This window comes from Archocentrus centrarchus, chromosome 14 (assembly GCF_007364275.1).
Source record: "Archocentrus centrarchus isolate MPI-CPG fArcCen1 chromosome 14, fArcCen1, whole genome shotgun sequence".
In the NCBI taxonomy this organism is placed as follows: domain Eukaryota; kingdom Metazoa; phylum Chordata; class Actinopteri; order Cichliformes; family Cichlidae; genus Archocentrus; species Archocentrus centrarchus.
In genome coordinates, this window is record NC_044359.1 from 36,661,081 (window position 1) to 36,676,444 (window position 15,364).

General features: G+C 43.1%; 1 protein-coding gene across 1 annotated transcript in view; it reads right to left on the minus strand.

The window, feature by feature from the left end:
- Positions 1-15,129, minus strand: part of LOC115792419 (protein turtle homolog B-like) — a 178,820-nt gene extending 163,691 nt beyond the window's left edge. The window contains 1 exon segment of the mRNA XM_030746944.1: positions 14,921-15,129. Coding sequence (XP_030602804.1) covers positions 14,921-14,984 — 64 coding nt within the window. The 5' untranslated portion in view covers positions 14,985-15,129.
- Between the last annotated feature and the right edge of the window lie 235 nt (positions 15,130-15,364).

The following is a 15,364-nucleotide window of genomic DNA, read 5'->3' on the forward strand; positions in this document are numbered from 1 at the left end:
AGCACCAGCTATCCACCTCCTGCAGGTTCTGGTTAGAACGGCCCTCAAGCGTACAGTGTACTGCAGTTTTGAGTGCTCAGGGTAGAGTAGAAAAGCACTATATGAGAACCAGTCCATTTACCATCAACTTTACTAAAGAGGACAGAGATCTAAAGAGCACAACAAAGACAACTGTTACCAGCTGCAGTCCAAGACAGTGGAGCTGCTGTCCAGAAGGACCAAAATAAGGACGTGGGGCTTTTTAGTGATGGGTCGGTCGTGACCCTTTTGTGGAAGCCGCACGTGATTGGTTAAGATGAGTGGCAGCATCTGTGCGTCTACACTGAGCAGGAGTGGAGGGGCCACGGAAACACCGCACAGTGAGTACACAAACACCAGAGAGGGAGGGGTTCCTGCAAAGTTCACTCGGAGACAGGAAAGAGCAGAGGAAGCTGCGCTTTACATAGAGGCTACACGCGGGAACGGTGAGGACAATGAGTGACAGGAAACGCAGTGAAGTTTGGACACATTTTAATGTGATAGACAGGCAGAGTGTAGACTGCAAAGTTAAAATCTCATATCGAGCAGGCTCCACAAACAAGAAGAACAAAACAGGGCAGGTCATATCAGGAAGGAGAAACAGGATCAACTACTCAAAGTGCCAGTCTTTTGTTTAATAATTTGTATTTGGAGAGCTCTGTTCTATGTTGAGTATATAAAGAAACATTTGATATAATGTATGTTTTTACATTAGTAATTCATTTTACACATTTTTTTAAGGAAAATCTGAGGAGCCACTTGAGAGCCGAAAGAGCCGGCTCGCTGAAAAGAGCTGGAATTCCCATCACTAGAGGTTATCCACCTGTTACTGCCTTGAATAGGGGGAAAATACTCATAAACTGTAAATTACTTGAGCAGTTTTCAGTATAACTGGACAGCCTGCTAAAGTACAGTTTTTGTGTGCAGAACGTTATTATTTCGCTGTAACTTGATGTAACCTAAAAGTTGGTGCATTTAGTGGTTGGATTTGTTTTGACCTCTGCTGCGAGTTCAGATAAATTAGCTGCTCTCGTCATTTTGGACCTATTTACTGTTAACCACAACAGTGATTTATGTCGCACCCGCTACAGGTTCCATCGATCCATATGCACCAACACTGCTGCCAGAGAGCAGAGAAGGGCTCATGTGTCACATGCAGTACTGTGCCACAAGGCCAGACACCAATGTTGTCGGTCAGTTTGTCTGTTATATACATTTTATACAGGGTCATGCCTCTAGAATTCACACATTCAAGTAGCAGGGTGAGGATGTGAGGCTGAATGAAGAGCAGCACAGCTGAGACTATGGTGAGGTATCTTATGACCCTATCCAATAAATGTTTAATGGGTCTAGAGAAGTCAGCGTGGAGGAAGCTGACTATGCTACATCAGTAGGCCAGACTGTAAAATGAGACAGGGGACGAAGCCAGGATGGGGAGGGGGGTAATGGAGTACAGTTTTCAGAGAAAGTATACATACAGAACTCACCAAGACTTATGTTAGCAGGAAGCCATTATCAAAAACCACACTGCTGCACTAAAAAGCCCCCAAATGAAAATGGCATTGGTATGATGTTTTTCAGACACGCTCCGTTCCAAACCAGCACTTACAGTATATCACGCTTATTTTTGGAGAAACACGCTATTAGAACAGTATTAGACTTCAAATGAGCCACACTGCTCTGTGATAAAATCAGTATACTTTATCTATTAACCACTCCCTCTGCCTCACAGGATACACAAGTCCATGTCTGTAAAACCAGCAGGAGGTGTGAAGTGAAGAACTGTGCACACTGGGATTTCTAAGCAGATCAGGAAAACACTGTCAACTCCAGGGAAGGCTTTCCTCTGAGCCTCATTCACACAAGCACTTTTTCCTTTGCCTAAGTGCTTTCTATCTAACATTCACACTCTAGCGGATGCATCGGAGATGCCCAAGGGTACTTTGGCATCCAGACTGGAGCAGCCAGGTATCGAACCACCAACCTTCCAACTTCCTGAGCTATAGCCACCTAATCTATCTGAAGACACAAACTGGAAGCAGAATGCATTACCAGTAAAGACTGTCTATAAACACTGTCAGGATCCTTTCAAAGCTTTATTGGAGTGTCGTAGTAAAGTTATGAGTCTAAAGGATATGACGAGGCTTGTGAGAGATGCCTACAATGGAATGTCTCAACGTCTCAGTGGCTGCAAGATTTTTGCATTTTTGGGAGAAATAAACTGGGGATCAACCCAATGGTAAAGCAACAGAGTCTGAAAATCAGTTTAAAAGAACCCAACTTAATTCAAATTTCTTCTGCTCCTAAACTTTGTCTTTCAAAGTCCCTCCCAACACACAACACGCAGATTACAATGATGTCTTTTTTGGCCATCGGGGACTGCTTTATACTGTGTACATCTGCCCATCCATATGCCAAACTGCAAACCTCGTGCAGCTGCGAACAAAGTGCTAATGAGGCCTATAATCTCAGGGACATAACAGAGAAAATGATTCACCTCACAACTTCAGTTATTAAAATCTGCAGAGAGCAAAGTGAGCGACAAAGAAGGAGGAAGAGGGATCAAGAACACTTCTAATCTAAGCCAGTTAATCTGATTTTACAGTCTTGCGATTTGATTGGCTGTTGGAAAATTCACTTTGATATGCACGTGTACAGCCAGGGTATTTGTATACATTTATTTGAGTCCTCCAAGAAGGATGCCTGAAAAGTTCAAATCAATCCACAGTAGCGTGTAATGAAAGAGAAAGACACCTTTCGTCTGACAGGCGAAAGGTGTCTTTCTCTTTTGTCTGATAGGCTTCATCATGTCTGCTGTCAGGTACTGAAACGCCAGAATAAAGGTGGCGATGGATTGATGCCAAGTTCTTTCCACAGAAATGATTGGTGTGTCCACAGAGTGCAACGCACTATAGTGACATGAGACACCAAGACTGGCTGAACTCCTGGAATCTTTGGGTGATTAATAATTTCTAGAAATCGAATCAACAAAAACACTGATTTTTAACTGAAAGGAAACAGGAGTTGCTGGTCTACTTGGTTATTTAAATTGTGTTACCACAATAACACAATTTAATAACTAAATGAGGCAAAAGTAAACAAACAAATTCCGAGCTTTACAAAAAATGTTGTGGTCAGTGGAGCCTGGTGGCATGTAACAGCTTAATTTCAAGTTAGGTGTTGAAAATGTTCTAATAAATATAGCATAGACATAAACCAATTCCATTATGTGTCTCCACTCATGTTCCTGTGGTTTTGGTTTGTTCCGGTTCTGTTCTCTGAGTGTTGCTGCCTCACTCCCTGATGTCTCCGTGCCCCTGTGTCCGCCTGGTTTAGTCCTGGTTTCTGTCCATCATGTTTAGTCACTTCCTGTTTTACTGTGATAGTCTTTTGTGTTGTGGGTTTGATATTCAGTTTTGCTTCCTCTGTCTTGTCAGTGTGATTCTGTGCAGCTGTGCTCCCTGGTGTGTCCTATTTCCCTGATTGCCCTGATGTATATTTATTGTCTGCATTTCTCTTAGTTCTCTGCTGCGTCCTTGTTGTCAGTTCCTGCTGCGCGCGCTGCCGTCTGTCTGACTGTTCAACTGAGTTTTGCAATTTGTTCTGCTGGCCCCGTCCACCGGTGTCCTGAGTGTCCCAGCTAATAAAGGCTGAAGTTAAAGTTAAGCCTGTGTCTTTTGAGTCCTGCACTGGGGTCCTAAAACCTGCCTGCCACAGCGTTTCATGACAGATCGTGTCCACAGCAGTACATGGCACTAGTTTCTGTGCCATTCAGTGCGGCCGTCTGCGTCCCTATTTTTAAGGTGTTTACAGACATAGTAGACATAGAAGGTGTACAGCTCTAAAGATCCCATGCAGAAGGTTCAGGACCAGCGCATAGTGTGTGCACGCACTAAGAATGCCTTATATTCAAGCACTAATCAAAAAAAATGAAAACTGAAATCAAATCATTCTGTCAAATCAAATCTCTCAAATCACACTGAGTGGGAATCCACTGTGGAAAGATGTTTTGATGATGTGCTCACTTTATGAACCTTGACTGCAGCAGAAGAGCTGTGGCAATTATTAACTGGGCAGCTGTAAGATGAGTCAGCTAAAGGTTATTGGTACAGTATATTCAGTTCACATACAGGAGAACAACACCTGTCTGAAATGTGCTTTATCATGAGCAGTATACCATGCTCAAACTTATCTGTGATGGCCCCACTTTCTATTATTCTCACACATCTGAGGAGCTACTGTGAGGTAGTTAGAAGGGAGCGTGTTTCAGATGAAACAGAGCCGTTATCATTACATAAGCCAAAAGACATTTAGTAAGATAGTGTCTCTGTGCATGTTGAACTACGCTGTGAACATTTTTCTCTGCCGGCTTCCAGCTTCTTTCAGGAATGATACATGTTTGAAGTTATACAGGAAAGCAATACTAGAAAAGCAACCTCTGTCCTCCCCCACATAGAATTAAGTGACAAACCCAGGACACTGAGTGATGAGGCACATAAATCCAAATGCAATAGAAAAGCACTTGCAGCTGAGCCTGAGATAAAATCAGCTGTTCTCGTCCCAAACTGGGCTATAAATATATTCCAAGCTTTTTAAAGCTGCTTAAGGTGTGAAGTTCCACGTCAACAGAAGTGTGTGCATATGAAACATTTCCAGTTCAGTTTGTCTGCCTAAAATCATGGCAAATCTAATAACCTGATGTCTGTCTTTTCTCTAGGTTGACCACGTATTTCGGGGATGGGGTCCTCCTCAGGTACCTCTGTGCTGTTCTGTACTAATGAAAATTGGACAGTTAATAATTGTCCTCTACCCTTGAAATGAAGCGTTCCTGTTTTTTGGGTGGTTCAGCTGTAACTGCAGGAAAGCTGAGACTCTTTACTATCTAGTCAGAAATATGTTCCCTGCTATCAAACTAACACGTTTGGGGTCAGTGTTACTCGAACTGAACTTGTTAGCTTGCTATAAGTGTAAAAAGTATTGATTCATCTAAAACCAAAGATGAACAGATGCCAACTATCTCCTGTATATAAAGATGTCCCCACTTCCTCCCACTGCACAAAGGTGAAGCTGAATTAAAGTGCTTATATACAGTCACTGGTCGATCCTCTGCTCTTTCTTCTTTCACTGGCCATGTGACAGCACTGGGCAGAAACAAATAAAGTACCCTATAATATTTTGGTTAGATTTTTTTTTTGGGTCAGTCTGTTCCCCTATGGCAGTGGTAGGGGAAGCACTGCATGCTGTAAACATGAATCAGGTGCTTTTCTTCACTGAGCTGAAACAGAAGTGTACTGTCCTCACACCATAGGTTCAGTGGTCTGCTCTTATACTGTATGGCTAACAGGGATCTGAAACAATCTACAGCTACGCATAAAGCGAGCAATCTTTTCCATCAGTTCATCTGGTCGTGTACCCTCAGCAGACGAGCTCACTGAACACAAATGGAGGCTGCTGTGAGCTCAGGGGGCCTGGCAGCAGCTGTCAGTCACTGCTCCTTGGCCCAAATATGAAGCTGATTGACATCTAAAGGTTGGTGACTTTTATGAAGTGTGCCATTTGCCCCAAGCAACAGGGGTGCTACTTTCCATTAAGCTCAGTGGAAATGAAAGATTTGTGTATGTGGTGATGTGCAAAGCACATTATACTGTCTATCCATCCCATTCTCTTCTCATAAAAAAACAATGTGTTAAATACCATCCATGATAAATTAACCTTTCTGTTTTGATCTACAGGATAACGGTGAATAACACAGCAGGGTGTCAAACAGACAGAAGGCAACCAGGCGGCATGGACCAAAACATAAATATTCCGGTCTTTCTAACCAGGAATTGATACCACTGACTGGCCCCCACGCTCACCTGACCTAAATCCAATAGAACACCTCTGGGACATCATGTTTCAGTCCATCCGACACCACCAGGTTGCACTTCAGACAGTCCAGGAGCTCAGTGATCCCCTGGTCACAATCTTGGAGGGGATCCCCCAGGACACCATCCACTGTCTCATTAGGAGAATGCATGTCAGGTATGCATACAAGCACATGGAGGCCAGTCAGACAACTATTTTGAGTTGCTGCAATGAAATCTTGGCAAAATAGATTAGCCAGCCACATCATTTTTTCACTTTGATTTCTGGGGTGTCAGCCCCTCTGTACACTGATAAATTTCATTTCCATAAAACGATGTGGAATCCTTTCATTCCTAAAGCGTTACCCAGTCCATGTCAGAACAGGCATCCAGCATGATAATTTTTTTATATATATATGAAGAATGAGATAAATGTTTCTCCTCACTAATATGTTATCCTGTTTTGGTGCAAAATGGAATTCAAATAAATACTGGATAAAGTTTACAAGTGGTTCTCCCATAGACGTAAACCAGAGTGACAACAATCCAGCTTCAAAGAGTAATGCCTGAGAACGTTAGCTCAACATGAAGATGACAGCCAGAAAATTAAGTCTAAAAATAACCACCGATAAATGCCAACTTAAAACTGTTGCTTTTTTTGATGCAAGAGGATTTACACTGAGATACATCCTGATTTCAACAGGATGTGCGACCTCCAGAAAGTGGAGTGTTAGAGAGCTATTTGCATGCACATAGCTCAGTCTCATCATCTGATTCACACCTTACATCCACATATTAGTGACTTAGGTAATCCTATATCAATGGGCCAATATTATCAGCCAATACTGGCCTTTCTGAGACTGACAACAGATAGAATACATAATACTGAAAAAGATGGTCCAGATGGTCACACTGAGAAATCACAAGAAGGGCCATACATAGTTTGCTTTAATTTAATCTACAATGTATGCCTCTTACAGTCCTCACAAACCATTTATTATCCTTTATGACATTTAGTCAAGCAAAAATCAGGCATTCTCATTACGGTCCTACAAGAATACCATAAAGCCAACCTATAATAACTTGTTTCAAAATCCTGAACATGACAGCAACTGGTAGTTTGAGGAATTTAATGAAACCAAATACAGTCATAGCCAAAGGGTTTGACAGTGACATCACTGCCAAAAATCATTTTTTAATTAATTTGCCAATGAAATTCTTTGAAACTTATGAAATGCATATTGTTATTCAGTGTACCACAGAAACATGTCAGATTTAATCTAAATAAGAACCACGTGTATGAAAGACAAAGGTTGTGCCATAACTTTTGGCAATGACAGGTTAATTCATGAGCTTCACCATACCACAGAGTCTGGCCTCAACGACACTCAGTTTGATTCAATGACTTTCTGAAGCTTCTGCTCCCATTCCATGACTCCATATCTCCAAGTGTGCACAACAACAAGACAATCAGACCAGTCCAGGCGTGCCTGAGAGTCTCAGCCCCACGTCAGCCTCCGATGATGATTTAGTCCCTAAATAAGGATCTACTTCAACAACCTCCAATAAAGCAAAACCTGCAAGAAAACTGTTCATGCTAAATGTGGAAACAGCAAACGCGTTTCACCACTTGAGGTAAAAACATCGTTGGGTACAACCAGGCTACAAAGGAGGAGTTACTATCAGCTGGTGATGAGCAACCCAAATGTAAACAAATGACTCTGCTGACCACCGCTGGAGCACTCAGTAGTTGTGCTCCTTCTAACAGGAAGTGGAAAAGGTGGATGAAAATTACTGATGTGGTTACATGGTAGAAAAGCATAGCTTTAAGCAACTGGTTAAAAAGTTCAACCCAAGACACACGGCAGAAAAATCATTTACAGTTTTATTTTGTCACAATACTGTGCATCAGAAATCTCATTATCACTATTTTTCTTAAAATACTGTGATATAATTTTGAGGCTATAATCACCCACCACTATCTGCAGTACAGGTAGCAGAGCAGCCACACATCACAGCTGAGACTGAGGTATCTCCACAGTAAGTGTCAAATACACTGCTGGACAATTAATATACAGTGAGTCCATCATTTACCCTTTTCAATATAACCTAAAAATTCTGTATTAGGCAGTTCATTGCGTAAAGGACAGAAGTTGTTTGAAATGCTAACAGAATGAAAAAAGATGAGAACAGGTGATCTTCTAATAACTGATACTGTATGTGAAGACATTTAGTCCTTAACATCATTAATCAGTTCAATAAGAGGTCAGATTGAGCATCCCTAATGAAAAGCAAATCTCAACCCACAAGTCCTTGAGTTAGAAAATGCTGAACACCCACAGGATTTAAATTCACGCTGCAAATGAGACACAAGTCTCCCATTTCTTGGTCAGCAGCTTTATTTTCGCCAAGCAGCCACCCGCTTACAGGGAGACTGCTCATTAAGTGATCATACTGTAGGGATCATCAAAAAACTGGGATACCAGGAAAGTTTTAATTAGGCAGCAGCGCTCTGTGCCACTCAAACATAACCCCGCGTTCACATTCATGTTGTGCATCATTCCTGCTAATGTACATCATGCATGTCATCGACAATGTATCAAAATTAAATCGATCCTTCTTGGTCACCTACATTTTTCTTGTCTTCAAAGAAAATTAAATAATATACATATTAAAAAAACTTAAGACCAAATTAAATCAACAGGGCATGGCTTTCACCTTTACACTGTGCTGCATTCCTGTTAATTAAAACATCTTTGTTTATTCACCTGACCTAAGAGCTTCTCCCAGAAGCACGATACAGTCTTCCACTCCATTCATCGTACCTGCATGAAAAAACCCGGAGCAGAGTACTGGACAGCTGTGAGATCCCTCTCTATTTCCCCTGCAACGTTTTACATACAGCACAAGTACTGTGGAAAAATAACTGTGTGAGTGGATGACATACAGTATCTTTTGTCCAGTGTGTTCACCATTTTCCCAAAGCCTTCATAACTTCCTGTGATTATTGAATGCATATCCTTTTCCAAACGCAATGTGGTTGTGTTGGTGATTCCTGTGTGTCTTTGTGAGCTGGACGGGAACGCTGACACACTGTACAGGCTCACTGTTACGGACTTCTGAACGATTCCCCTTAGCAACCACTGCATTGTTTTTTTTATGGCCTCCATGCATTAATCATGCTGAATTTTGTGGTGTGTTTTCAGGCGATTGAATAAGTTAGTTATGTTGCAATGCGATGCAAACGCAACTCTGCAGCACTCTTTGCATGTGATTTCTTCTTGGTTAAAATCACTTCCCCTAAATTCAAAGTATTTCCAAACAATGAGGCACAAGCTCTTCACCTTCTGCTATCCCAGACGTTTGGTTTCTGTTGTATATTTGTCTTTTACCGCAGTGTTACTCATGCAGAAAGCCCTGGAAATGCCACTCTGTGGGGTGCAGGGAACAGCTGTGATTGGCAAATGCAGACATATCATCAGGCAGTGATTTTAGGAGCGCATGTCTGCTTTTACCTTGCGTTGTACTGGTGGAGCACACATTTTCAGTATTACATGATCATGTTCGTTTGATTGAGGGGAGCAGAGATTAAAATTTGCCCTAATTTAAAATTAAAGCTCTAATTTTAAGTTTAGTTTAGCTTCCCCTGTAGCTTCATTAAGTTTTTTTATGGGCTTGGCACTGCCAGTGCGTTTCATGCAGACTGATCTCACATCAGAATAATGAGGGTAGCACACTACAGTGGTTCTCCAAGAAATCATGTGGCCAATAGCCAAGGGGTCCTCAAAATTACTTCCTATGAATCATAAATTACTATATCAGTCAAAAGTACAGCTATACTGACAGGGACCATTTAAACAAACATACTGTGTCCATTACTTTCTCCCACATTATCTTTAGGCCAAGAGAGGCTCTGATATGATGGCGACACATCACACCAATCTCTCACTTCTCCTATTGTACCCCTGAGTGATCACCAATCACTGATACCATCGCCGTGGGGGCGATGCAACAGTGGTTAATGTGCATCCATTAAGGTAGCACTTTCCACCCACTATACTGTTTGGCTTAAACACAAAAAGCACAACAGTGCTCTCTCACTAGCATGCATACCAGGAGTTCAATTCTCATTTCCAGCACAGAGAGACATTTACATAAGATGTTGAAGAATTCAGGCTTAGTGAACATCATCAGAAGAACATCAACTAAACAACCAAAGCAGTATAAAGTCATGACACTGGCCTGTCTCTTTACCTTTTTCCAACAGACCTACAGTTACACTAACTCGTTCAGTCGGCAATTTTTCATACACAAAATCACTGGGCCAAAAAACACTGAAGAGAAGATAAATAAGTGTCTTCACAAATGTGCAGTCTGATTTAAACTCAAACCAACACACCGGAAATACTGCTTCTGTTTCTCTTATTTAAAGATGATGGATTGGTGTAACGGGCTGCACGGTGGTATGGTGGTTAGCACTGTTGCCTCATAGCAAGAAGATTCTGAGTTCAACTCTGCCATCGGGCCTTTCTGGAGTTTGCATGTTCTGCATGGGTTCCTTCCGGGTACTCCGGCTTCCTCATGCAGTCAGTGGGGTTACGTTAACTGGTTATTTTAATTGACCATATGTGTTGGTATGATTGGTTTTCTGTCTCTCTGTGTTTGCCCCGCGACAGACTGGTGACCTGCCCAGGGGGTGTACCTTGCCTCTGGCCCTATGACAGCTGGGATAGACTGGGTTCAAATACCCCATCTGGCTGGGGCCTTTCTGGGTGGAGTTTGCATGTTCTCCATGTCTGTGTGGGTTCTCTTTGGGTACTATAGCTTCCTTCCACAGTCCTGCGGACCTTCTTTTTCTCACGTATATCCTGTTCCTTTGTTGTTAGTGGGATCAGGTATAAATGTGTTCATTTCAAGACATCAAGACAACAATGCCAGAAGAAGAATGCTGGAGATGAAGAAGGATGAACAAAAACAGTACTATGGGTGCCTGCACAGCTTTGCTGCTTGGGCCCTAAATATGTGATTAACAGCTTTATTACTATGTTATTGCTGAAGACTGCAAATCCATTACATATTATGGAGAATGACATACAGGTGGAGACAGGAAGAAAATGAGACATCTTGTGCAGGATTACTGTGCCATTATTACTGTGGGATCACCCTGTGTTTTTAGTGGACTTAATGAATTGACAGAGTACACAGAGGATACAAACACATCAGACAGTCTCAGCTGCCTCTGACTGATCAGGTTAAGATCTTCATATTCACTTAGCTCCTATACTGATGCACATAAGTGCCAGCCATGGCTACCACAGGATTCACAAACGGAACATTCATGCTAAAATCCCAGATCTACTATTAGAAAAGCATGTGGTTGATTTGTTGGTTTTAAGCATAATTGAAATTGAAACAGCGTCTATCTGGAACTCCTTGGGTTCTTTGTTTCACACTGTCAGCTCTCTCTTCACTCCAAATGAATTGAACATAAACACAGCCCAAAAAGATCAGTTATGAAAGCACTCTTCAAAGTGGACCTTCTTTTCCTCTCTTTCTTTGCTGTTTGCTCATATCAAACATGAGCAAACAGCAAAGTTTCAGATATCAGGTCAGTGTACAGTCTTGGCCAGAAGTTTTGGCAGTGACACAAATTTTGTATTTTATGCATCTTTCACATCTTACTGTGATATAGTGTAGAACAAACATGTGCACTTCATAAGTTTCAAACAATTTCATTGGCAAATTACTCAAAATTACTTTTGGCAGTGGTGCCATATTAAAAACTTTTGGCCACGACTCTATGTACAAGCAACTCCCATGAGCCCCAAGCTCAGGCTTCAGACTACTGTAAACACTCTGTTTCAGATGGGTCTGATTCATAGAAAGGGGATATCCTGAACCTGGCTTCTATCAGGTCCCACTTAGGGTCGGGGTTAAGTCAGGTCAAGTTTATTTATATAGCACATTTAACACAACAGTTGACCAAAGTGCTGTATATAAATTTAGAATTCAAAATCAACTTAGGACCAAATCACTGTACATAACTTTAAAAGTTAAGAGTTTGATAAGGCTGGGTTAACATCCACCTCTTTTTATGACACTTTTTCTAGCTGGCACAACCAAAGGGAAACTCTTTTGAAAGAAAAGCTACAAGGCCAACATGCACTTGTTGATAACTTGTTGTTTCTGATAAGGAGCTTGTTTGGGAAATGGCTGAAACCCACTCTAATCTTACTCTACATGGCTCACCAGAGATTTGATGCATGATGTTAAAAGGTTAATATGGTCAGCTCAGGCACACAGCCCTGACTGTAAACAGAGCACCCCCACCAATCTGATGATCAAATCCACTATTTGCAAGACACAGCCAATCAGAAGAAAGGTTGCTTAAAGTAAGGGTAGCCTTAAAGGGTGAGTGGCTAAAGCTGCTTGGTTCAGACAGAACAAACTAAGGTTCTAAGCAGTAGAGGACAGGTAAGGATTATTTTGAACTGAAAACCATGCAAAGCTACGCTTGCAGAGTCCGAGAATAAAAATATGGAGCTGGAAATTAGCAGAAATATGTAAGCTTTAAGGCCTTTTAGACACAGGATGCACAACATCAGTCAATCTGTAAAAGACATTCAGTAATTCATACACAGGTCATGTCTACAGTAATGTTCCTTATGGCTTACAACAACACACAATAATTGACATACGAGTGAAACTGGATGTTACATCAGGTAGCACAAATCGCACAGAGAAGTTCTCTTTTTACACGATGGCAGTCAAATGTGTGTTACAGAACAAACAATTGCCCCAACTCGCCCCTCCTCCGCAGCCCTCTTGGCATGTTGTGGCATATGTATTTATCTAGCAACTGAGTGGCATTTATCACACAGCTTATTTATAATTAGTTCACTTAGTCTAGGGGAGACAGCCTGTTAGTTGGCATATGTTCAGATTCTGGTTAAAGACACACTGCTCCCCAAGGGAATGGTAGAATGTTGACATGTGTGCATATGCTGTGTGTTTGTGTGCGTGTGTGTGTGTGTGTGTGTGGGTGTGTGTATGTGTGTGTGTGTGTGTGTGTGTGTGTGTGTGTGTATGTGTGTGTGTGTGTGTGTGTGTGTGTGTGTGTGTGTGTGTGTGTGTGTGTGTGTGTGTGTGTGTGTGTGTGTGTGTGTAAATGATGGCAGACAGTTGCTGCAGAGCGTGCCCTGAGCCTCCATTAACACAACCCACCATGTTCCCATCCCTCGACTACCCGGCCATGCTGAGAGGAGACCACTAGAAACCTGGAGTGGAGCGAGTTCATCTGAGTGCACGAAAGAGGAAGACAACAGGACAAATGTACAGAGAGAAACTGGAAGAGGAGCAGGCAACGAGAACCTGAGTCAGATGGGATAAGTGAGAGGAAGGAGAATGCTGGAAATGGAGGGATGAAATAAGAGGAGGGAAGGGTGGAGAGAAAGAGAGGCCGTCTGGCTCAGGTCCAAGGCTGTCACAGGCTAAAGTCGAGCCATTTGCCAGCTGCCAGCTTGGGACAGCAGCACTGAGCCTGTGCAGCTCCTACCAGCCAGCATGTTTGTCTAGGTTAGTGTGCCTGTGTGCACACGAATGGATGCTGCAGAGCTCCGTCACAGCATGGGGATCAGATGCATAACCTGTCAGACTGCCGGGGAGGGGGGGGTCTTTATAAAACACAAGTCCAGTCACCGTCGCTCCTCCCTCAGCAAGTCGCCTGCTGTCCCAGCCAATGAATAGCTCGGGGAAGCCGCTTAAAAACATCTCTCTAAGTCTCCTTCTTTTGGCAGACGATGCTTAAGTGTATCCTCTTTAGGCAGGATATTACATAACTGTTTGCAGTGTAGCTAGCAGAGTCCAGTCACACACGCCAGAATGATGTGGACAAAAATAAACATAATGAAAAACCTGCAAGATCTGTCGTGTCAAAAGTCTGACACAGCGATAGACAGCTCATTGATGGAATCCTTTCTTCGTCATCTAATCAGTGATGCTGAAGTGCAGATGCTATCCCAGTTGTCTCCATCTCTCCTCTCTGCTGAAGATGAGTGGGGGATTTTTAAGGGTAAAGCTCTATTGCAGCTTTGCTTGCCCACCACATCCCTCCCTGTCCATGACATCACTGATGTGAGACAACTCAACTCCATGACACACACACTTTCAGACCCCTGAATTACATGTGGCTAGGAAATGATGTCATACATAACTGAAGCTCAGACAATTAACTGGTTCACAGACAGCCATCTGAATACCTTTGGGCTTTTTATCTGTGCATCTTTTATAGACATCTCTCCGTGGTAACAGCCACACTTGACCCTCACAAAGGAAGTCCCTCAGCCCCCACAGGAGGTCATGATCTCTCCGTTGACGCCAACAAGCCAGCATATCTGTGAAGCGGTTTCTAGGCTCACACGAAGTCATCAAAGTTGTCATTAGTCAGTGAAAAGCAGCATCAGTGACAACTGCGTGAATTCCCCTGAATGTCCGAGTGCTCCCTCTAGCGAGCAGAGCCAGTCGCAACTCGGCTTCAGCCGCTCCCCAGTAAGAGGTTAATCCATTCATAGCATTTTAATGACATCTACACCAGCGCACCATACTAATCACATCTGCCTTCAGCCGCAAACCGGTGAAAGCAGCTGCTACAGTCCCGAGGCTGCCTGAGCTGCGGGAGCACAAACTCACACGTCTCGGGAGGAATATGTCAACCCAAATAGGCTGCAAAATCTCTCACTCTGGAGCCAAAAACGTCACAACTTCGGCAGTGCCATTTATCAGCGGCAACCACGAATCCCCGACATGTATTACAGAGGGAATGAGCATTTTAAAAACAGGTTTAGCTTCTTTAACGGTGGACCGGTCCGTTTCTGCATCCTTTACCACTCAGGTGATGAATACACGTATGAACTTGTTTTGACATTTTTACATGCACGCGACACAGTCAGAGTTAGGTGCTGAGCGGAGCAGAGAAAGCTGTTTCACAGGCTGAAAATGCCAAAGTGAAAACTTGAGCAAAGAGCACCCGTGGACACAGATACTGCACTTCGACTCACCTTGAGCGGCTGTTCCTCGGGTGCTGAATACACTTGCTATCAAAGTGGCCACATACCAAATCATAGTACTATTGCCGACCAGAAATAAATCTCATCATATCTCAAAGTGCCCCTTTCGGTGAATCTGTCATCGCCGAGTGGCCCAGGACAAACTGAAGCGGGCCGGTATCCTTGTCTTCTTGTTAACCGAGCCCTGGACACTTTTCCATCGGCGCTTTCCCCTCTCTCTTCCCCTCTCCTCCGCTCTCCTCTCGCATCCTGAGTTGGATCACCTGCGCCAATGGGACGAGAGCAGGCAACGCTGTGAAACCGAACGCGAGCCTTTAGATAACCACGGGCCCGCCTCCACACTCGTCCGCTGATTGGTTACCTGCGCCGTCGTTTTCAGAGTTGGGGTGGTGCGTTCCCGGCATGTGGTAATGCTCGGAGGTTACACCACCTCTG